The 23,108-nt window shown below is 48.5% G+C and overlaps 3 protein-coding genes across 5 annotated transcripts; 1 reads left to right on the top strand and 2 right to left on the bottom strand.

Annotated features, from left to right (window-relative positions):
* Window positions 1-407: 407 nt before the first annotated feature.
* On the bottom strand, window positions 408-6,652 carry Ca9 (carbonic anhydrase IX). 2 transcript variants are annotated; one of them, XM_013026620.1, is made up of 11 exons: window positions 6,319-6,652; window positions 5,357-5,386; window positions 5,010-5,180; window positions 4,713-4,855; window positions 4,539-4,631; window positions 3,043-3,109; window positions 1,781-1,938; window positions 1,451-1,586; window positions 1,291-1,317; window positions 830-911; window positions 408-474 (listed from the first exon to the last, which is right to left on the bottom strand). In XM_013026620.1, the coding sequence occupies exons 1-11, from the start codon at window positions 6,650-6,652 to the stop codon at window positions 408-410; spliced, it is 1,308 nt and encodes a 435-aa protein (XP_012882074.1). The 2 variants fall into 2 exon arrangements, with proteins under 2 accessions (XP_012882074.1, XP_012882076.1); XM_013026622.1 differs by having other exon boundaries at window positions 408-468.
* An 8,142-nt stretch (window positions 6,653-14,794) lies between these two features.
* Arhgef39 (Rho guanine nucleotide exchange factor (GEF) 39) lies at window positions 14,795-18,892 on the top strand. Of its 2 annotated transcripts, none has more exons than XM_013026695.1 (9): window positions 14,795-14,932; window positions 15,121-15,215; window positions 15,440-15,560; window positions 15,788-15,906; window positions 17,085-17,155; window positions 17,385-17,513; window positions 17,677-17,903; window positions 18,105-18,193; window positions 18,349-18,892. In XM_013026695.1, the coding sequence occupies exons 1-9, from the start codon at window positions 14,795-14,797 to the stop codon at window positions 18,356-18,358; spliced, it is 999 nt and encodes a 332-aa protein (XP_012882149.1). In that variant the 3' UTR covers window positions 18,359-18,892. The 2 variants fall into 2 exon arrangements, with proteins under 2 accessions (XP_012882149.1, XP_012882148.1); XM_013026694.1 differs by having other exon boundaries at window positions 18,346-18,892.
* A 197-nt stretch (window positions 18,893-19,089) lies between these two features.
* Window positions 19,090-21,527, bottom strand: Ccdc107 (coiled-coil domain containing 107). Its single transcript, XM_013026696.1, has 6 exons — window positions 21,345-21,527; window positions 21,107-21,258; window positions 19,735-19,795; window positions 19,536-19,626; window positions 19,354-19,466; window positions 19,090-19,276 (listed from the first exon to the last, which is right to left on the bottom strand). Exons 1-6 carry the CDS (start codon window positions 21,448-21,450, stop codon window positions 19,092-19,094), a joined length of 708 nt encoding a protein of 235 aa, XP_012882150.1. The 5' UTR covers window positions 21,451-21,527; the 3' UTR covers window positions 19,090-19,091.
* Window positions 21,528-23,108: the final 1,581 nt, after the last annotated feature.

The following is a 23,108-nucleotide window of genomic DNA, read 5'->3' as shown; positions in this document are numbered from 1 at the left end:
TCAAAGACCAGGAAGTTCATGGTACTTGTTACAATAGCAATAACAAACTAAAAGGCCACCCCAGTTTTGAAGAACAAAAATAACTTTGTTATACATACTTTATTAGAAACATTGTAAAAATAATCCCAGAGGGCTAAAGGTAGGAGCATACACAGGAGGCTGGGATGGGAGACGAGTTCCAGGCCAACCTGGCATTACCTAGTAAGACCCTGTCTCAAAAAAAAAAATAATAATCTGAGAGTTGAATCCAGTCTTGTCCTAACAGTACAAGATTCCATTGCAGTGGTTTAAGGGGAAAATATGAAGAAAAAAAATTTCTTGGAATTGTATAAGGGATGGGATGAGATTTCCAGATTCTTTCAGAATTTTCAGCTGGCTTCTCTGAATATCCTCCAAGTTCAGGGTCTCTAGGCTCCAGTTTCTGCCATTTCTGCTGGGCTGTAGCCAACACCGTCTTTGGTCCCACTTCTTTGTCTATACAAGAAATGGTAATCAGCCAGGCACCCAAGGCTCACACCTGTAGTCCTGGCTACTCCGGAGGCTGAGATCTGAGGATCATGGTTCAAAACCAGCCCAGATAGGAAAGTCTGTGAGACTTTTATCTCCAATAAACTACCAGAAAGCTGGAAGTAGTGCTTAGGTGGTAGAGTGCTAGCTTTGAGCTGAAGAGCTGAGGGAAAGCACCCAGACCCAGAGTTCAAGCCCCACGACACACACACACACACACACACAAAAGAAATGGTAATCAGAAAACTGGACCTAGATGAGCTTATTTGCATGAAAGTTGCATAAAGTCCAGAGTTTGGGAGAAGGTTTAGTAAGTAAATACCTGAGCTTTCTCCTCATCTGCACCAGGAAGGCAATGCTGGTAGCAGCAAAGAGGAAGCCAAAAACTAGGGCCAGGATGTCACCTAGGAGAGAGAAGGAAGGTACATAGTAAGGCCATGGCCCACATGGGTCCCTCCAAGCCCCCTTCAGTGGTGGTGCCTCATCTAAATCTCCAGAAGAGGACAGCTGGGGATGGGGCAAGTACATGAGAAGGAATAAATCACCATTTCCTTCTAACAGCTAGGGCAAAGAGGAGTTTGGCAAGAGGTATGCTAGGATATTTCTAGAACTTCATTCTCCACTAAGCCCTGGGGACAGTCAAGAAATCCCCACTGGGGTCACAATACATGCCTATCATCTTGGATTTGGGTACAATAACAGAGTTGGTCTGACTAGCCCCTGGGGCTGAATGTTACCAAGAGGTGTTCCCCAGGAACAGGAACAAGAGGGACACAGACTCACCAGCAGCAAGGCAGGAATTCACGTGGACTGAAGAGAAAAAGGAAACATTAGAGCTGGGGACTATGAACACCAGTGGCAGACTCAAGCATAATAAAGACATAGAAGGAGAAGGGACTTGTGTATAGCAGGATATGGCAGTGTGGGACCCCAAAAGCTATACCTGGCTCAGGGCTGCTGTCTGCCACAACGGGGAAAGAGGCCTCGATCATTCGCCCATTCAAAGGCTGCGTGGCTCGGAAGTTCATTTGTAGCCGGGAGTCAGGAAATGCCCATAGAGAAACAGAGAGGGTGTGCAGCTAGGGAAGGCAAGATAGAAAACACAGATCGACTCATAGCAAAAACTATACAGTCCCAGGCCCCCTCACCAGCCAGCACTCAGGGCCCATCCTCCATCTACTCCAACCCACTACACAGCCCATGGATCTGTCATCTTCCCCTACATCCCCTCACCCTTGCACCTCCTGCATGTTGTATCATGCCCCAGCCTTACCTGCTTGGCACTCAGCTTCACTGTCTGGTTAAAAACAGTCCAGATGACTCCCTGGGCACAGGGGGGTGTCGTCAGGGACCCGTCATATCGGAAGTATCGGCTGAGGTCAGAGGGCAGCAGTGAAGATACATCCAGTCCTGGGATCATAGTCTGTGAGCCTGTAGACAGGATTCATATTGTTGTCTCACCTGGAGAGCCTGCCCATGAAGCTCTGGCATGTAAGGATTTTAACCCTCACCCCCCAACCAACTAACTCCCTGAGGTGGCTACTTCACTCTCCGTGACTCCTTTCCATAACTCCCGGCAAGACATAACTCAGAAGGAGTGGAAGAGGCCTCAGAGAAGAGATCTTGGAGACCTTGCTCAGTCTTCACTCTTATTTTGCATATAAACAAAAGATGGTAGACCACTGATTTATTCCATACGTGAATTAAAAAGGAAAAACACCCCTGGAAACATGGCACAAGTGGTAGAATACTTGCTTAGCAAGTGTGAAGCCCTAAGTTTAAATCAAAGTACTACCAGAAAAAAATAAACATAAGAGCTGGGCAATGATGGCTCACACCTGTAATCCTAGCTACTCAGGAGGCTGAGGTCTGAGGATTGAGGTCAAAGCCAGCCCAGGCAGGAAAGTCCATGAGACTCCAATTAACCACCAGAAAACCAGAAGTGGCACTGTGGCTCAAAGTGGTAGAGCACTAGCCTTGAGCAAAAGAGCTCAGGGACAGTACTTAGGCCCTGAGTTCAAGTCCCATGAGCAACAAAAATTAAAAATAAATGAGGCTTGGGCTACAGCTCAGTGGAAGAGTGCTTTGCTGTGGTGGTTGTTTAGCAAATTGGAGTCCCGGGTTCAACCCCCAGTACCATACACACACAGAGAAAGACTGAATAACTTGTAAATAAGCATAATATTTATAACTATAAAAAGTAGACACAAAAATTCCAAAGGCACTCTTCTTGCCAATTTAGCAAAGATCTAAAGATCCAGCAGTGTGACATTTAAAGTGACCTGGGTTGACTGAAAAGACTTCCAAGACACTTGAAGTTCCAAGCACTATGTTGTTGTTGTTATATTTCTATTTCTTTTTTCTTTTTTTAATCTAATTTTGTTTTCTGTTGGTTTTAGGGTTTGAGCCACCAAGCCTGTGAGAAGTAGTTTGCCTGTTCCTGTTTGCCTCTGGTCAGCTTCACAATTTTTAAAATCAAAGCCAGTTCACAGCTCAACCCTCCCTCTCCATCCTAACAGCAACCCACAAACTGACCTTCCTCACTGATTTCTTCCAAATGTGACAGCAACTGCTCATAGGCACTGTTTTCTTCTGGGCCCTCCTAGGGGATGACAATACAAGACAGATTGATACCTTCATCTAGGGTCATAGCTGGAGGCCTGACCATGGAGTGTGTTTCTCATAGTTCTTCCCTATTACTCACCTATGAGAAGGCTCAGAGAACACAGAACCTTATTACTCAAAGTCTATTTCTCTCCCTCATCCCCCCAATACTGGGGTTTGAACTCAGGATTTTATCCTTGCTAGTCCAGTATACTACCACTTAAGCCATGCTTCCAAATCATCCTCCATTTTAGTTATTGGAATAGGATCTCTGTATGTATGAATGAATGTATGCATATACGTATGCATATATGTATGTGTATGTGCATGTATGTATTTTGGTCCAGGCTGGCCTGTACTTTGATCCTCCTATTGATACTTGTGTAACTTGGATGACAGGCACAAACTACTCTGTCTGGCTTATTAACGTGAGGTCTTGCTCTTTGCCTAGCTGATCCAAGACTGTAATCTTATCCATTTCTGCCTCCCAATTATATGTATGAGCCACCATATTCAGCTAAAAGTCTATTATTCTTGCTTTGCAAACAGCTTGATGGACTGATTTTCAGTGGCAAACTCGAGGAGGACAAAGTGGTAGTAGTGTGCCATTTATTATGATACTGGCCCTGCTACCTTTTATTTATTTATTTTATTTTATTTTATTTTGGTCCGGTCGTGGGGCCTGAACTCTAGGCCTGGGTGCTGTCCCTCAGCTCTTTAGCTCAAGGCTAGCACTCTACCACTTGAGCCACAGTGCCACTTCTGGCTTTTTTCTTTTTGCTTATGTGATGCTGAGGAATTGAACTCAGGGCCTCAGGCATGCAAGGCAAGCGCTCTACCACTGAGCCACCTTCCCAGCCCCCTGCTACCTTTTAGATTTTCACTCCTCCTTACCTCCACATGCACTCCATGTTACTGCCCCCCCCAACACTGTAATGCACCTGTGCTTATGCTACCTCTGTATTGACTTTAGGAGTGTGGTCCTGACATGCCGTTTCTGAAGCATTTATCTGAACGCTTGGTTCTGTAATCCTGCCATTGACAAGGGATCCAAGCAGGTACCTCACCTCCTCATGTAATTGTTGATCATTACTGCATTTTGTAGTAATGAGTAAGAGAAAACAAAACAAAAAAACAAAAGTCCTTGGGTGCAGCCTACTGCATCTGCCATTCTGCAAACGGATCTTATTCTGAGTCTTTAAACATACTCTTTTCTGCATTCCTTTTCTTTCCCACTAGTGAAGCCTTGGAGTGAACCCCACTTTTAGAATACTTTGCAACATCTATCTTGCCAGCCTCCCTCCTGGCTGTGGACTTCCTCTGTGTGGTCCAGTGTCTGCCTCAGGGTGGGTAACTCTGTAGATGCGGCTGATGGCTTGAGGCCGGAGAGAGTGCTGAAGAGGCAGGCTGCACCAACCCCCTGGTACCTGCAGGAAGGCTGCCAGCACAGCCAAGCCTCCGGGGCGCCCCAAGGCCTCGCTAACTTCTGAGAACGCAGTGCTGAGGTGAACCACGTGGATCTGGAGAGGACACGAAAGTCAGAGTGGAGCCCTGTCTATGGGCATGGCCCTGTGTCCCTTCTGGGCCAGCTGGTTGCTCACCTCAGCAGGGTAGTGGTGGCCGTCCACAGTGTGCTCAGAGCCCGGGCGATCGGAAGTGCCCCAGTGCAGGTGCAACTGCAGGGCCCGGTACTCCCGCCCGGGACCCAGGGCCATCGTTAGCCCCTGCGGCAGAGATAGCTGGACTGTGTGGGAGCAGCAGGTGAGCCAGACGCTGCCCGGCGGGTCCGTGAGAGGCAGCCTAACCCCCAGCCTCCAAGTTCTGCCAGTTTGCCCAGCTTCGAGAAGTCTAGCCTTGTCCCACCCAGTCCCCAGACGCCCCGCCCAAGACCCCCTCACCGGTGTGGCCATTGTTGCGCAGGCTCAGTTCCGGGCTTGGCGGGAGCTCAAAGCCCAGCAGTTCCAGAGGTTGCAGGGCGCGGCAGAACACGGCGAGCTCGGGGCGGATATCTACCGGGGACTGAAAGCGGCCCGCGCAAGCTGGGGACACCTGGGGCCAGGGCAGGCTGCCTGACGTGAGAGAGTTGGTGGAGAAGTGTGATCACTGGGACCCCAAGGCTTGGGGCAGAAAATGGAGATCAGGGAAGTGGGTGGGGACGGGAGGGGGCCGCCCGGAACCAGTGTTGGGACAGAGGGGGGGAGAGTGGGGTTCCCAGACTGAGTCTGTGCAGAGCTGGGCGTCTCACCTCGGTAGCGCCAATGACTGTGACCATCGCCTGCATAAAGGACAAGGATTAATAGGCACCTCTTAGAGCCAGGTTCGTTCCTTGTGGCTACAGCGAGACCAGTTCCCCTTTCCACACACAAGCCCCACGTACAAGGGGCGCACACGCGCGGATGTTCTACCGGGGCATGGCAGGGAACAGAAATGCCTGACGTGGAGCGGGGAGGTGTGGCTCATTGGTGGAACGCCTGCCTACCGTGCCCCAAGTTCAAACCCTCAGTACCGCCAAAAAGAAGTGGGGGGCGGGGGGGGGTTGGAGAAAGCCTGAAATGGGCCAGGTGCGGAGCCGAGCGGAGGGCAGCCAATGTGACACCACAGCTGGAAGAGCCAGCCCCCAGTTTGCAGACACTAAGGGTGTTTTGTCTGGGAGACTCTACAGCGGGGGGGGGGTGGGGGGGATTCAAATTTCCAGACCTAAATATCTTTTCTTATTCCTCATTCTTCCTTTCTGATCTCCACCTCCTTCCCCAACGTTCCTGACTTGGCAGTTCAGATTCCAGGTTTCCTCCACATGTGGTTTCCTTCTTCCTAGCTTTGCTTTCTCCCTTGCAGACTGAGAATGAGGTGATCTTTAAGACCCTCCCTGCCCTGCCGCTGGTACCCCAACCCACCCTCTCCTCCACCTCCCCTCCTTTCCCTTCCCCTCATGCTCTTCCCTCTCCACTTTTCTGTCTCTGCACATTCCTCATCTTTCTCCTCCAATCTCCCCCTAACTTTCCCTCTTTCAGCTGCACCTCACTTTTTCTTCTCTCTGGCCATCTCCTCACTCTGAAAGGGAGGAGGGGGCTAGTAGTGTGGGAATCTCCTAGAAGGGCTGCTGTTAAAAGTGCAGGCTGCTTTTCTGAATGAGCAATCCAGGACTGAGGGCTAGGGTGGGGGCATGAACCTGCCAAAGACTAGACTTGGAGGTGGGCGACCACTTACCTTTTTTATCCCTGTGAGCCTCTTCAGTATCCCTGGGAGCTTCAATAGTGGGCACATCCTCTAAATGCAGGGGACCTTCTGGTTCAGGATTAACTTCAGGTGTCTTCTCACCAGGTAGATCCACCTCTTCAAGTGGATCCTCTTCACTGGGCAGATCCTCCTCGCTCAGTGAATCATCTTCCCCAGATGAACCTCCACCTAAGGAGAGATCCCCCTGCATCCAGGACAGGCTCTGAGGATGGGCAGGCACCAGGAGCAGCACTGATAGCAGCAATTGCACAGTAGGGGCCGGGATCAACAGAGGGAGCCAGGGGCTGGGGCACAGGGAAGCCATGCGGCTGACTGGGGTGTCCCAGGACACGGTGTGTACGGGCTGTACGTGCATCGGAAACAGGAGCCGGTGGGGGAGGAGCAAGCCTTGAGGGGAGCAGGCTGACTCACAAAGTGCCCTTCTGTAGAGATGGAGCCAAAGTCCCGTGGGTCTGCCTGGCCCTGTGCCCCCTCCCCGATACCAAAGCCTGGGTAGGGGCTGAGGGGCAGGTGTGTGTGCAGGCAGAAGGTTATCAGGGTCATAGGCTCAGCGTGGAACCTAGCACCACCTGGCACTATACAAGCTCTCCCTGGCACAACCCAACTGCTTACCAGCCAGCTTCAGCTAACCCTGGCTTGCTTCCCAGCCCTAGGCAGAGAAGAGGGAAGACAGAGAAACTTGGGCTCCTGTGTTGTCTGGCTGGGAGGGAAAGCAGCCCTGTACACATCCCCGAGCAGGTAAAGGGTCAGGACAGGGTGCTAGGGGAGCCTGAGGATGAGTAGGTGGACCAGAAGACAGGTAGGCAGGAAGCAAATCGGAACATGAATGGGAGACGGAGTATCTGCATGAGAAAGACTCTGATTACATTCAATTTATGGATTTTTCATCTTTTTACTCCTCCTCCGTCATTGACTCTGAATTGTCTACCAAAGTGTGCCCCACATTATCTTCAAAGTCTTACCCAAGAGACTTTTCTTTCTGCTACTCTCCCTCATACTCAGTCAAGTTACATCATTCATTTTTTGGTGAACTTTTATTTGGTGAGGCTGGGAATCAAACCTAGGACCAGATGAATGCTAAGCAAGTGCTCTACGAATAAACAGAGCACATCTTTTTTTTTTTTCTCCCAAGTTTTTGCACCTCTGTTAATCTAATTCTTTTTTGGGGGGGGGGGTCCGGTCGTGGGGCCTGAACTCTGGGCCTGGGCGCTGTCCCTTAGCTCTTCAGCTCAAGGCTAGCGCTCTACCACTTGAGCCACAGTGCCACTTCCGGCTTTTTTCTTTTTGCTTATGTGGTGCTGAGGAATCGAACCCAGGGCCTCATGCATGCAAGGCAAGCGCTCTACCACTGAGCCACCTTCCCAGCCCCTGCTAATCTAATTCTCACTGCCTCATCTGCTCTTGTGGTGTTCCATAATTATGTAGCACCTACTGTATGTCAGGCACTGCTATGGACTAGGGAAATAGAAATGAATAAAAGAGAGTCCTCTTTACTTGGGATGTGGTTTCAGGAGCATTTTCTTGACAATAAATTAAAAGCTGTATTCACATACTGTTTTGTAGAATGGAAATTTCTTTGTATAACTACTTAAAGAAAATAAAAAAAAATTAAAAACCAAAAAGAGCCGGGCACTGATGGCTCAGGCCTGTAATCCTACCTACTCAGGAGGCTGAGATCTGAGGATCATGGTTCAAAACCAGCACAGGCAGGAAAGTCCCTGAGACTCTAATCTCCAATTAACCACCAAGAAACCAGAAGTGGAGCTGTGACTCAGAGTGGTAGAGCACTAGCCTTGAGCAAAAAACTTGGGCACAGCGCCAAGACCCTGAATTCAAGCCCCATGACTAGCCAAAAAAAAAAAAAAAAGTCCTTATTTAAAGAGGCTCCAGTCTATAAGTGAGGGAAACTGCTGTGGCAATATATATTGGGGAGAGAGATGAATTTTGCCTTTCTCTCTCTCTCTCTCTCTCTCTCTCTCTCTATATATATATATATATATATATGCTGGCAAAATTTGATCTTAATCTTGAAAAGAAGTAGCAGCCCCTTTGGTAAAAGTAAACAATGGGGCTGGGAAGGTGGCTCAGTGGTAGAGCGCTTGCCTTGCATGCCTGAGGCCCTGGGTTCGATTCCTCAGCACCACATAAGCAAAAAGAAAAAAGCTGGAAGTAGCACTGTGGCTTAAGTGGTAGAGCACTAGCCTTGAGCTGAAGAGCTGAGGGACAGCTCCCAGGCCCAGAGTTCAGGCCCCACAACCGGACCCCCCCCCAAAAAAAAGTAAACAATGGGACTGGGCTTTGGTTTTCTCATGCCTGTAATCCTAGCTACTCAGGAGGCTGAGATCTGAGGATCACAGTTCAAAGGCAGGCAGGCAGGAAAGTTCCTGAGAGCCTATCTCCAATTGACCACCAAAAAGCTACACATGGAGCTTTGGCTCATGTGGTAGAGCATTAGCCTTGAGTGAAAAAGCTCAGGGACAGCACTCAGGCCATTAGTTTGAGCCCCAGCAGGAGGAAGGAAGGAAGGAGGGAAGGGAAGGGAAGGAAGGAAAGGCAGGAAAGGAAGAAAGGAAAGGCAGGAAAGGAAGGAAGGAAGGGAGGAAGGGAGGGAGGGGAAGGAAAAGAAAAGAAAAGAAAAATGGGAAGGATGGTATTCTGGGCAAGTGGGAGTCATGAAATATTTGAGCAGGAGAACGACAAAGCCAGTCTCATTTTAGGTCATGCTGAGGACTACTAAGAATATCATGGGGGCTGGGAATGTGGCTTAGTGGTAGAGTGCTTGTCTAGCATACATGAAGCCTGGGTTCCATTCCTCAGTACCATATACACAGAAAAAGCTGGAAGTGGCACTGTGGCTCAAGTGATAGAGTGCTAGCCTTGAGAAAAAGAAGCCCAGGGAAGCTCATGAACTCAGTGTCCAGGCCCTGAGTTCAAACCCCAGGACTGGCAAGAAAAAGAAGAAAGGAACAGGAGGAGGAAGAGGAGTAGGAGCAGGAGGAGGAAGAGGAGTAGGAGCAGGAGCAGGAGGAGAATAAAAGCATCATGAACTTGAGGGAAGACTGAATGTAATGAGGCAGAATGAGAGCACACCAAGAATGTATTGTTTAGGGATCCCAGTCTGCACACTTAACATTTATTGAGCTCCTCCAATACTCCAAGTTAAGGTCCTAGAGGTCCACTATTATCTGAGCTCCTCTCTGGAGACCTTTTAGATCCCATGATTCCTTATTTCAAAAGGCAATTCCTTGAGTACTTCAACTAGTTTCACCTGTGATGGTAAATATTTTCAGTCTCTGTTGTCTAAATCTCTTCTGTTCAACACTCAGCTCATAGGCAACTCCCTAGAAATCTTTTCTTAACCAACTCTCCACCACCAGTCCAGAAATGATGTCTGTGCTTGTGAGCTACCACAGTTCTTCACTTGTCCTTAATAACCTTTCCCACCTTTGAATTCATATTAAGGTGATTTATGATATTTTATCTGCTTTAATAACCTTGAGATCCATAAGGGCAGGGTCCAGTATTTGATAAGTCAATATTTTATTTATCAGCCATTATTGAGCAGATTTCCTGGTCAGGTTCTTGAAAAATACTAAACTATCTTCCCTATTCCCAAGGTGGTTGTCAATGACCTGATGTCAATCTACAACTATCCTAGAAATGTGGCATCACATTTTGTATGACACTCCAAATTATCTGCTTTGTTTGTCATATTTTACACCAAAACTTGTATGGCTGAAATAACAGGTACCCTCCCAAGTGATCATCTTAGGAGATCATAAAAGATTGTGGATTGTTTTCCTTGAGCTGCAAGTATAGTTCAGTAGTAGAAAACCCAGCTAACATGCACAAAACCCTGGATTTGATCTCCATCAACATGTATGTGCATGCACGTGCACACACACAGACACACAGACACACACAAGATTTTAGGTTGCAATGATGGCTTTTATAGGCAATGATGGCTTATGCCTATAATCCTAACTACTCAGGAGGCTGAGATCTGAAAATAAAGATTCAGAGTAACCTGGCAGACAAATCCTTGAAACATTTATCTCCAATTAACCAGCAATAAGCTGGAAGTGGAGACATGGTATACATGCTAGAGTACCAAGTGTGATTGAAAAAGCTGAGCAAGAGTTCAAGGCTCTGAGTTCAAGCACTAGTACTAGCACACACAAAAAATGTTATTTTAGGTTGCTTTTCTGCAGCCATCCTGAAAGCTGTCCATGAATTTGATCTGGCATACAGTTAGGATGGCCAGCAGTGTTTTTTCAGCTCTCTGCTTGGACCCTGACACATAGAAGACACATGGAATACCTGAGTTGGATGGGCCAAGACAGAATTTGAAAGCTCACACCTGTAATCCTAGCTACTCAGGAGGCTGAGATGGGAAGATAGCAGTTTGAAGCCAGCAGTCCCCAGGAGACTCATCTCCAATTAACCTCTCAAAAAGTAGAAGTGGAGCTGTGGCTCAAAGTGGTAAAGCAGTAGCCTTGAGCAAAACAGCTCAGGGATAGTCCAGGCCCTGAGACAAGACCCACAACCAGAAAAAACAAAAAAAAACAAAAAACTTGATAAAGGTTAGTCTAGTTGACACAAGAAAGGCCACAGAGGGCTGGGAAGGTGGCTCAGTGGTAGAGTGCTTGCCTTGCATGCCTAAGGCCCTGGGTTCGATTCCTCAGCACCACATAAGCATAAAGGAAAAAACTGGAAGTGGCACTGTGGCTCAGGTGGTAAGAGCGCTAGCCTTGAGCTGAAGAGCTCAGGGACAGCGCCTAGGCCCAGAGTTCAAGGCCCACGACTGGACCCAAAAAAAAAAAAAAAAAAGAAAGGCCACAGATTCAGAAAGGACAGAAGTACAGAAAAGACAGAAGTGCTATGCTAACTACAGTTTGGAAGTAGTATGGTTGGGTAACTACCCAACACAAATCTTAGCTTTTATACATTTTTCTCTTTTCCAAATATTCTGAATATTTTAGTCTTCCTTCTCCCCCTCCTCTCCCTCCCTCCTGCCTCTTTCTCCCCTCCCCCCTTTCCTCCTCCTTCCTGATCCTGGGGTTTGAACTCTGGCCTTGGATTCTGTCCCAGAACATCTTTTGCTGAAGGCTAGAGCTCTACCACTTGAGCCACAGTTCCACTTTCAGCTTTTTCTGAGTCTCCTGCCCCAGCTGGCTTCGAACCATGATCCTCCCATCTCCACCTCCTGAGTAGCATGAGCCACTGGCACCCACCTAGTTGTCATTTGTAAATGTCAGGATCTCTGTATAGTTCTCTACAGCAGTCAAGTTTTGTTTTTGTTGTTGTTTTTTTTATATCCCTGTGCATATCTCTGAAGCACTTCTCTCGAGCTTTAAGATCACATTGAAAAAAAAAAAAGATCATATTGAGTGCCTACGGGTACGGCACTCAATGTTACAGCTCACTCATTTTTCCAAATGCTTTTTCCTATGGTTCTGTGTCTCTCTTACCTCTCTCTCTGGGTGGCTGTTTCCCTGGCCTGGGTGGAGATGTGAACTGTGATCCTGATCACACCTTCACAGCTGGGCGTCTGCCAAACCCTGTTCCCAGAGTTCTTGTGCCTTAAGTTTCCCGGAGTCAAGATAGAGTGTACACAAAACTAACCAAATGGGATACCCAGAGGCCCATGCAGAGTATCTCTGATCATCAGAGTGGGTCTGTGTCTTCAAATATGGAGGAACAATTTACTAAAATATGTTTCTGATTAGTGCAGGGTTGTAGGAGAGACGTCCCTTTCTGTCCAGTCCTAGATTGGGAACAAAGATCAAAGAAAGCCATTCTGGTGCCTTGAGGCTGAATTGTAGTTCTGGTCCACTGCACAATCTGAATTAGTAGCTTCTTTGGGCTGCTATAACAAATGACCATAAACCAGGTGTCTTAAAACAACAGTAATTTATTCTTGCACAGCCCTGGAGGCTAAGACTGAACTTCCTCCCTCAAAACCCTAGGGAAGAATCTTTCCTTGCCTCTTTGAGATGTTGGTGGCTTCTTGGCTGTGACTGCATAATCCCAATATCTTTCTCCTTTATGTGGCTGTCTCCTCTTGTCCCTGAATGTCTCTATGAGACATTCATTGTCCCATTCATACTACACATTGGATTTAACACTCTGAGATAACCCAAGATGATCTTATGAATAATTTTTTTCTTTGGAGGTAGTAGGGTTTGAACTCAGGGACTCTCACTTGCTAGGCAGGAACTCTACTGTTAAACCACACCCTCCAGCCCCCTCTTAATTGTATCCACAAAGACCTACTTTCCAAATAACACTCCATTTGCTGGTTTGGGGACATGGACATGTCTTTTGGGGCCACCATTTAATCCATCATGTATAGTGGAATTGAAATGGGTACACAGGATTTCATCAGTGTGTCCCCTCAACTTTATCATCTTCCTCCAGAGTAGCTCCACCTGAGCTCACAATAGGTTCTATTCCCTGGTCCCATCTCCCACACACACGAAGCACATACAAAATGGCTCCATACTCAAACATACCCACCACAACTGTACCTTAGGCACTGTGCTCTTTTTCTCAACTTCTGGGCTTATTGATTGGGATGACCATGGAATTATCTGTCCTGTTTCATACATGAGGTTTTGATGTGGACAGTCTCTCACTCATTTGAGACAATGTAACTAGCCCTTTCCCTATATGGTGTCACTAGAGGCCTGAGTCAGATCCAAATTGAGTCTTGATCCAAACTCTTACTTTTCTCCATTCAAGTCCTTCACATTGTTCTTCCCTGGTTTAAGCTAGCATTTTCCCATTCTTTGCATTCTTAGAATGTCAGAGCTGGAGGGGAGCTCAGAACTCTGACAATCCCCTGATTCTTGGCTTGAGGCCCAGATTCCTAAGAGTCCAAAATGGCAGAAATGGGGTCTCTTACACTTAATTTTTTAATACAAAATGTATTTTCTAATTACAAAATAATGCATACATATGCAGAAAACTTTGGAAAGGGGCAGATAAGCAGGAGAGAATTTTTATTAAAAAATGACACTATTGTCCTCAGTGTCTGGTACAGGTTAGACATTGCATACATACATATTTATTGAAATATCTTGTCTCATCTCTTAGAGATAAAAATCACAAATAGCTTCTCCCTGTCCCTCACTACTGGGGTTTGAGTTCAGGGTCTTACTGCTTGCTAGGCTGTTGCCTTACCACTTGAGCCACCCTTGCTTCTTGGTACTTAATTTTGCTAGTTATTTGGATGGCTTCTGATTTTCTGTGAGATATATATATATATACACACACATATATATATGTGTATATATATATATATATATATATACATTCTTCATAATCATTTAGGATGCATCCTGAACTGTTAGAATATAAGCACACTTTATGATTTCTGAAAGTCACACTACCAGCTGAGCGCTGGCAGTGGCTCATGCCTGTAGTTCTAGCTACCCAGGAGGCAGAGATCTGAGGATCATGGTTTGAAGCTGATCTGGGCAGAAAACTCTGTGAAATTCTTATCTCTACTAAACCACCAAACAAACCAGCCAGAAGTGGCTCAAGTATTACAGTGCTAGCCTTGAGAGGGAAAAAAACAAAATGGAAAAAAAAAAAAAGCCAGGGACAGCATCCAGTACCTGAGTTCAAGCCCCAGGACCAACACACACACACACAGGCACACACACACACACACACAGGCACACACACACACACACAGGCACACACACACACATACACAGGCACACACACACACACACAGGCACACACACACACACAGGCACACTACCAGTTAACCTTTCAGAACTATTGCCCAGGCCTAAGGAAAATCTATCCATTAATTTACTTTCAGTACTGTGTTTTAATTCAGGGCCTGGTTCTGAGGTCCTACTATCGGAGCCATGCTCCCAGCTCTGTCATTTTATTTATTTATTTTGACAAAGCTTTTGCCTTTGGCCAGAATCATAGCAAATTACCACATCAGTTATGGCCACCTGCTCTAGAGGAGCTGCCCGTCTCCCAGGTGTGAACAAAAACCCAGTCACAAAAGGTCTGAGGCCTTAAACTTCCTCGTGGTGAAAGCTTTGGAACTGACTCCCACGCTTAGAGCCTCTCTTGGGCCCAGAACAGAATGCTTGCTCCAATTATCCTCCGAATCCCACTTCCACAGCTAGGACACGGAGGCTCAGCCTGTGTCTGCATCTCGAGTCTCCTCACTCTTCCAGTCCAAGTCCTTTCCCAGCCTAGTCCTTCAGAGCTGCTCCACCTCGGCCGCACCTGCCCCCCACCTCCCACCCTACTCGAGGCCCTTCGAGTTTGGAGGGTGGAGACCCAGTGGGCTGCCGGGCGCTGCGCATGCTCCGTCCTGCGGGCTCGACTCCCCGCCCAGAGGCCCCGCCTCCGAGCGGTTGGGATTTGAATCTCCGGCGGGACGCAGCCGGAACCGTCAACTTCTGGGTCAGTCATGGAGAGCCCGGGCCCCGTCGCGCGGTGCCCCGTGCAGGAGCAGCGTGCTCGTTGGGAGCGGAAGCGCGCCCGCACCGCTCGGGAGCTGCTGGAGACCGAGAGGCGCTACCAGGAACAACTGGGGCTGGTGGCCACGGTGCGGGCCCGGCGCACCCTCCCGGTGCAGGGCGGTACCCGAGGGAGTGGGTCTGTGCAAGGTCCGTGACCCAGGGGATGGAGGGCTCTGGACTGTCTAGGTGTTGGTCGGGAGCTCAGATCCTGGCTGCCCCTCGGCGTGGTCTCCTTTTTCTGTAGACTGAGACGCCTGCATCCTTCCTTCCACAGTACTTCTTGGGGATCCTGAAAGCCAAGGGGACCCTGCGACCACCAGAGCGCCAGGCCCTGTTTGGTTCTTGGGAACTCATCTATGGCGCCAGCCAGTGAGTGAAAGGGCGAGGGAAGAGGAAGCGCCTTGTCTTTGGCACGGGGCTGGGGGTGGGAGTCTGCCAATTTTCTCACCTGTGGCTTTGGCCCAATGCCTTCACCTGCTTGTTTCTCCTTCTGTAAAGTGGGGCCATTGCACTACCTCGGGGCAGGATAATGAGAATTAAATGGAGTGCTCCAGTAGTTGTTGGATTGCCCTTTGACTGCCTTGCCCACACAGAGAGCTGCTTCCCTACCTGGAGGAAGGGTACTGGGGACAGGGGCTAGAGGGCTTCTGTCCCCACCTGGAGCTCTACACCCAATTTGCTGCCAATGCAGAACGATCCCGGACCACCTTACAGGTAATCTGGAGATGACCTCAAATCCATCCTCTCTTCCTCCCTTGCCCCTTACACACAGCTCAAACACAGCTCCCTGCATTTGCAGAGCCCTCTGGTGCCCTGCTCTGGGTTAAGTTCCCTGTCCCAAGACCAGGTTTCCTCAGGAGCACATAGCACACTGAAGGCTGGTGTAATGCCTGCAATATAGAGTGGGGTCTCTCCTTTTCTGTCAACTCTTCCTTTTCCAGGAACAGCTAAAGAAAAACAAACGTTTCCGGAGGTTTGTGCGGCTTCAGGAAGGCCGCCCTGAGTTTGGGGGCCTTCAGCTCCAGGACCTGCTCCCCCTACCTCTGCAGAGGCTTCAGCAGTGAGTGAACGCCGCTAGACTCAAACCACCCTGACTATATTGAAGGTTTTAGGCGAGAAAAGGACCATGCAGAGAGGAATAAGATTGACAGAAAGTTTATTGGGGTGTGCTCCTGGGTAAACTCCCTGGTCAGGATCAGAGAGGTCACACTGAATGTAGTTGTAGCAGAGCTTTTATAGGCAGGGTAAAAGCAGCACTTGTGGTGAGTGGGGACTTGTGGCATGTAGCTTGTTTTGCCAGTTTGAGCGGCCTTAGGCCAGTGCATTGGAAGAATGGTTGACTCAGATGGTGTTTTTGATGGGGGGGTGGGGTGTGGTCTTTCTCTGCAGCAGCCTGACATTTTTCCCGGTTACCTACTTCCACCAGTGGCCTGACATATATGACTGCTACTCTCAGCTTTCTTATTTTTTTTGGGTCTGGTCATGAGGCCTGAACTCTGGGCCTGGGCGCTGTCCCTCAGCTCTTCAGCTCAAGGCTAGCGCTCTACCACTTGAGCCACAGCGCCACTTCCGGCTTTTTTTTTCTTTTTGCTTATGTGGTGCTGAGGAATCGAACTCAGGGCCTCAGGCATGCAAGGTAAGCGCTCTACCACTGAGCCATCTTCCCAGCCCCTGCTGCGCTCAGCTTTATGGGAAAGCCATGGGTCTATCCCACGCTCCACTCTCATCTGGACCAAATTGCTTCTAAGAAGCTTTTGCAAGCTAAATGTGAACCTGCAAGAGTACCTAGCATCTGCAGCCTCAAGCTCACATCTGTAGAAATCTATTACAGAGAGAGGACCTGCCCCAGGGCCTGAGTACCTGCCCCAGGATTTCTGGAAAAGTCCATTGAGATCAGAGGCCCGCCTCACCTAGAATTTCTGACCTTGAGATGACTTAAGGGCTCGTAGATTGTCCATAGCAATCTTGATTAACTTTAGTTTTCCTACTTGGCTTCCAACTATGGTCAGTTTGCCAAAAACTCTGCAAGGTAGGATTGGAAGTAGGCTGTGTGATATGAGTGCAAGTTCTGAGTCTCAGATGAAAGGGATGGGGGAGATGGGTAGAGTAACCAGAATCAGATCTTTCCTGGCTTTGCAAATGAGGGATGTATGGGGCCGATCTGTGTGCCGAGCAGGAGGAGAGGGGATTTTACCTGGCTCTGCTTCCCCTTGTACACTTCCCACTGTCCAATTCTAGGTATGAGAATCTCGCCAATGCTTTGGCTGAAAACACAGGTCCCAACAGCCCTGACCACCAACAGCTCACACGTAGGTTCTTGCTCCTCTGTATCTCATGCAAGAAGCTGCCTGGCCAGTATCTCCTGGTTCTGACCTCTAATACCTTGTATGTCCCTATTTTCAATTAATGTGTGTAATGTTCCCAATGCCTTGCCTTTTAAGTTAGCCCCTGACCCAGGTCAACTCCAGACTAGCCTTCCACCACTAGCCATTCAGAGTCAAAGTTGTATCGGAAATAAAGTAGAGAATGTTATTCCAGGGGCTGCCCGGCTAATAAGTCAGACTGTCCAGAGAGTCCATGCCATTGGTCAGAAACAGAAGAATGACCAGCACCTCCGGCGTGTCCAGGCTCTGCTCAGTGGACGCCAGGCAAAGGGGCTTACCTCAGGTAAACTGTATACTTCCCTTTCCTCTTTTGCCCTTGCTTACTAATGTTTCTCATTAGTCAGCACATACCATTCCCTCAGCCTCCCTTTCCTTCTGTTCCCATGGGTCCTTGCGCTACACTGACATAATAGCCCTCTCTTGTCCACCCCCTCACCTTACCCCAGGACGCTGGTTTCTACGTCAGGGCTGGCTGTTGGTGGTACCTCCCAGTGGGGAGCCTCGACCCCGAATGTTCTTCCTCTTCTCTGATGTGCTCCTTATGGCCAAGCCTCGACCCCCACTGCACCTGAAGAGTGGCACCTTTGCTTGTAGGGCCCTCTACCCCATGGCCCAATGTCAACTCCAAAGAGTCTTTGGACACTCAGGAGGCCCTTGTGGTGGACTGCTCAGTGTAAGTAATAGGTGGGAACCCTAGGCAAACATAGACCTCAGATGCTTATGGACCGTTTTATCACCTTCATAGTAATGAGAAAACAGCTGGGTATTGGGCTTCGTATTTAGTTCTCACCTCATCCTTGAATTACCTCTGGGAAAGCAAGGGCTTTAACTTAGACCTTTCTGAGTCAAGGACTAAGAGGTGGTTTCTCCTCAGCTGTCCTTCCCCCATGAGAAGCTACTGCTTATGTCCACAGACCAGGAAGAGCTGTCACGTTGGTACCACAGCCTAACTTTGGCTATCAGGTAAGTTGTATCTTCCCTTAAGAGTGCCGTGATGAGGCACAGGAGCTGGAAATGCATAGGTACATCCGTCTGGGACCTCCCCCAGCCCTACCGGGGGTAGTGTCTTAAACTGGGTGTTCATGTTGAAGTGCTGAACTGTCTTCTCTCCACAGCAGCAAGAACTAAAGGACTCTCAGCCAGGACTCACACAAATTCTGGAACTCAGGATATTCAGGGATAGATCAGAGCCAGAAGCCCAAAGGAATCTTCTGCACTAAACAAAGTATAAAACTCTTCAGAGTTGAACAAGCTACTCTAGGACATTTGACCAGCTCTTAAGAATTAGAAAAGCAACTCCAATGCAACTGAATCTTTGCTGAACCAGATCCTTCAATACTGATGCAGGGTTATGAGGCTGATAAGTGAATGCTGACTGTGGCTATTTATGCACTTTGCAGCTTTGTAAAAGTTGCTATTTTTGTATTATGTATAGTTTCTTTTTCTTGAGGCAGGGTCTCACTGTGTAGTTCAAGCTGGCTTCAAACTTAGCAACCCTCTGGCTTCACTTTGAGTCCTAGGATACAGGCACATACCACTATACCTAGCTGTTATGTACAACTCCTATAATTTATTTTCCCACTGGATTTTAATAAAGTGGTGTTTTGTTTTGTTTTTGGAAAGAACTTTGTCTCATGAGGAAAGGAATTTGGGGTCCCAAAGGCATGCTGGTGGCCTCAGGAATATAGGGAAGAGCTGGGGCTCCCTCTGGAAGACAGCCTCTTTTGTCCTAATAAGGAAAGTTTTTCAAGAAGGCTCAATTGTTTTTAAGTACCTAGTATGGTGTGTGTAAAACCATCTGGGAGGAAAAAAGCACACAGGGATATCCAGTCACAAGAGCAGACTTTGTTTTACCAGCTCTTCAGCTGCTGGGGCCCTTTGTGAAAGCCTTGCCGCATCTTCTCCTTAGCCCCTGTTCCACTTCCCAGGAAGTAGCTAGGTTCCATGTCTCTGGGCTCCAGTTTATGGGCTCCTCCTGGGTCTCACTGTCACCAGCTTCCTGCTCATCCTTTTTTCTCAGAACCTCAGGAAAGAGTGTGCTGGCTTCTGTGATGGGCAAGATCAACAAGTTCCAGTGTCAGAGACTGTCTCTCTCTCACCAGACTCCCCTTCCAAGCCTTTACCTGGCTCTGGAACCCCCACATCCTTGTCCTGTTTGCAGTCTTGCAGAAGTTGGTGGATGGTCTGTAGCTTTATGTTCAGAAGCTCTCGCTGGGCTCCAACCAGAGTAGTCACCCTGCAGAAATATCCACTCAGGGGCTGCCCAGGCTCTCCTTGCTCCGCCCACCTGCCACAAAAATCTCACCGCTCAAAAAGGGGGTCTAGCTGGGCCACCAGGTTGTTCAGGTGCTGCTCTGTCTGGACCAGTTGTTGTGTCAACTGAGCCAGTTGTTGTTCTGAGGGCAAGGAAGAAAAGATCCGGTGGGTGACGTTTACTTATCTTCTGCTGGCCCTTGACCCTTCCCCATCCACCCTCCAAGCACAGACTTCTCTCCTCAACTCACCTGACTGCAGTGATTTCTTCTGGCCTTTTTCCTTTTGGAGAACTGTAGCCTCATCTTTGCCCTGTTTTGGAAGGAAGGAAGGGCAATCAATACTGCAACAAGGTTCAACACCTCAGTCTCCAAAGCTAGTAAGAAGAGAATTTGCAGCAGAGAAAATACTGAGTTTTTGTTTTTAAACCTCAAAGAATCATAATCCTTTTTAGTTTAGCTCCTTACCCAGGATATGAAGCAACACCAGTGGCTGGTCAGTTGAAACATTTTCAGGAATGAGCAACTAACTATCTTGTTTGACAAAGTTGTAGTTGTCAGTATACAAAGCCAAAATTTGTTCATATATCTTCTTTCCATGATGCTAATTAGAACTGCCTAAATAATGTCTGCTTTTTCAAATTCCTCTTTGGAAATTTAAAGACAGTAATAAACATCCACGGCTTCTTTCCCTAATCTTTTCTGGTGCAAACTCTCCACTCTTTTTTTTTTTTTCCCTTGCTTTGTGCCAGTACAGGGGCTTGAACTCACAGGCTCATGCTCTCACCTGGTATAATACCTTATTTAGAGCACGAATTTGGGAATGAGTTGTCACATCACACAATGAATTTAGAGGTCAACTGGAATGCCTATGTTGCCCTCAGATGGTATTGCTAATTTGTTTCTTCCTTACTATACTGGGTCAAGTTCATGGAGGGCACACACACACACACACACACACACACACACACGTCAGGAATAAAATAAAGGAATAAAAATGTTTAATCCTTATTAGATTTCGTCATTGAATTGAGACCCTTGCCTGTCAAGTCCACTGGGATCATTATTAGCTATCTTAGTTGTGTATCTTGTAATGGTCCAGCTTTCTTTCCTAAACGCAAATAAATGACAGGATGAGGGCTGAAGGCACGGCCCTGGGCCATACTGCTTTCCGTTTCAAGAGTTTTAATCCATCAGAATGTATGGTTAACTCACATTTCTCCCAAGGAGACAAACTGCTTAGCTTCTTGAACTCTAGACCTACTGTAGCTGCAGCAATCAACCGTTTGTACCAAGGTTGAAGGCTTGTCAGAAATCTCACACTCATGGGATTTTATGGAATTCAAATCCCAGTTCCACTAGTTACTGAGTAGTGACCTGAGCGAGTGACCACTCTTCTTTGGATTTTGGGAGGCCTACATGTGTCGGTCATTATTTACAGTGTACAGGTGCCCCTCACAGGCATCACCTCTCTGGATTCTCGAAACACCCTAAGGTGGGCAATTTCGCCAAGGAACTAGTCTCGGTCCTAGGGGCCTCCGGGGAGCGGTGTCTGGCTCTCGTCCCACAGCGCCCCCGCGGGGGCCTCGGGCCCCGGGCCCCCCCACCCGCGGCCGTCCCGCACCTGCAGACACTTGTACAGCACAAAGGCCACGACGGCCGCGGTGTACAGCGCCCCCAGAGGCAGCGCCCCGGCGCGGGCCCGCTGGCGCTGGTCCTCGGGTGGCCGGCGCCGCCGGGGTTCGGTGGCCCCAGGGCCGACCTGGACGCGGGGCCCTGTGGAGGGAGCGCAGACACCGGTCAGCACAACTCGGGCTTCTCCCAGGCAGTCCAAGCCTCCCTCCAGTAGCCCTGGCTGGTACCTGGGTGTGCTCCGAGGTCGGGACTGGGGTGTTCTCCAAGGACCCCGAGAAGCGCAGCAACAAGCAGCAGCCCCAGGACACCCGGGAGGAAGACTGCGCCCGCCATAGTTGGCCCAAAGAGGGCACACACAGCGCCTAGCCGTACTAGCACCGGGCTGCCAGTTCCAGTGCGCAGGCGCACAAGCGACTCTAGCGGGTCCCACTGCGGGCCTCCTAGAGAGGCCACGCCCTTTCACGAGAGGCGGGCTGCGGTAGATTTGCATAAAGCCTTATCAGTCTGGCTTTTCTAAGTACATTATTCACCTTTTTAGTTTTCTGCTAGGCAGGATGAGTTAGGTATTAGTAGTCTAAACTGCTATATATAGAGAGACAAAATAGATTGCTTTTTAGATTTCGTGACACTAAGTCACCCTAATCTTAAGATTCTTCCTGATCTGGGCCTATAAGTATTCCGAAGCCCAGCGTAAGGAGGAAGTTCGTGCTGAAGGCCTGTTTCCTAGGCTACAAACGGGGGACTAGTTCCCGGCCAACCCGCCTAGGGGAAAGTCCCCGGACCCTTGGCAGAGAGTGCCACGTGTGTACGCACGCAGACTTACCCCACCTCGCACTGGTTAGTCCGCCAAGATGCGACCCCGCTCCTGTGGCGGGCGAGCTGAGCGGCGTGTGACGGGGCGTCATCCGTCAGCTCTCCTAGTTACGCAGGCAGTGCGCCTCCTAGCGCGCCAACCACACGGGGCTCATTCTCGGCACGGATCTTCTTTATGGGCTTAGTGACACTTTTCTAGTTTCCGTCTCCGACAGAGCCTCCTACTGCCCTCTCCATATGACAGGTGCCATCAGTAACCTCCATTTGAGTAGCACGGAGATTTGAATGTGGGCAGCTTCCATGGGCCCATTACGGCAGGAAGGCTAAGGAGGGCGATGTAGTTCATGCACGCATGTACACGTGTGCGTAGTAATTAGGATCAAAGTACTTTATGTGTGAGCAGGGAAATAGAATAATGAGCCCGGCTGTAATCCTAGCTACTCAGGATCTTATCTCCAATTAAACCAGCGAAGAGCTGTGAGTGGAGTATTGCTCAAATGGTAGAGCGCCAGCCTTAAGTGGAAAAAGCGAAGCAAGGCCCCGAGTTTAAGTCCCAGTAATGAGAAAGAAAAGAAAAAGAAACCCACTAGATTTTGGTTTGGTTTGGAAGGATTTCTCCAGTCAGGGAAATGTTCCACAGTATCATTTTGCTCCCTGGGACTGAGGCTTGTACTTAGGTCATCACGTTCGTGCTCTTAGTTAGCACTCTGTCACTTAAATCATGCCTCCCGTTTGGCTTTTATATTGGTTAATTGAAAAGTCTCTCCAACTTTTCTTCCTGGGCTGATTTCAAACTGTGATCTCCCAGATCTCAGCTTCTTGAGAACTAAAATTACAGACACCAACCACCAGTATCTAGCTTATTTACTTATTTTTTAAATCAATTCAGTTGTGTTAAAATAGGAGTCCTCACCATTGCCCACATTATCCTCAAACTTCTGGACTGAAGAGACTCTTTTTTGTATGTGTTGGTCTTGGGGTTTGAACTCAGGGCCTAGCCACTGTCCCTGAGCTTTTTGCTCAAGACTAGCACTCTACCACTTGAGCCACAGCTCCACTTCCAGCTTTTTTGGTAGTTAATTGGAGTCTCGACGACTTTTCTGCCTGAGCTGGTTTTGAACCATGATTCTTAAATCTCAACCTCCGGAGTAGCTAGGATTACAGGCATGAATTACCAA

The sequence above is a fragment of the Dipodomys ordii genome, unplaced genomic scaffold (assembly GCF_000151885.1).
Source record: "Dipodomys ordii isolate 6190 unplaced genomic scaffold, Dord_2.0 Scaffold95, whole genome shotgun sequence".
Taxonomy (NCBI): domain Eukaryota; kingdom Metazoa; phylum Chordata; class Mammalia; order Rodentia; family Heteromyidae; genus Dipodomys; species Dipodomys ordii.
Note: the sequence above shows the minus strand (reverse complement) of the source record. Positions and strands in the feature narration are given on the sequence as shown.

Coding starts and splice junctions, on each gene's coding strand:
- Ca9 (XM_013026620.1), bottom strand. CDS start 6,652: ATGGCTTCCCTGTGCCCCAGCCCCTGGCTCCCTCTGTTGATCCCGGCC. Junction 3,110..4,538: donor TGCTGGCAGCCTTCCTGCAG/GTACCAGGGGGT, acceptor GTCATCCCCTAG/GAGGGCCCAGAAGAAAACAG. Junction 475..829: donor CAGATGAGGAGAAAGCTCAG/GTATTTACTTAC, acceptor TTTCTTGTATAG/ACAAAGAAGTGGGACCAAAG.
- Arhgef39 (XM_013026694.1), top strand. CDS start 14,795: ATGGAGAGCCCGGGCCCCGTCGCGCGGTGCCCCGTGCAGGAGCAGCGT. Junction 15,561..15,787: donor GATCCCGGACCACCTTACAG/GTAATCTGGAGA, acceptor TTCCTTTTCCAG/GAACAGCTAAAGAAAAACAA. Junction 17,514..17,676: donor GGCAAAGGGGCTTACCTCAG/GTAAACTGTATA, acceptor ACCTTACCCCAG/GACGCTGGTTTCTACGTCAG.
- Ccdc107 (XM_013026696.1), bottom strand. CDS start 21,450: ATGGCGGGCGCAGTCTTCCTCCCGGGTGTCCTGGGGCTGCTGCTTGTT. Junction 21,259..21,344: donor CGACCTCGGAGCACACCCAG/GTACCAGCCAGG, acceptor CTCCCTCCACAG/GGCCCCGCGTCCAGGTCGGC. Junction 19,277..19,353: donor TGTGGGGGTTCCAGAGCCAG/GTAAAGGCTTGG, acceptor TGCCCATCACAG/AAGCCAGCACACTCTTTCCT.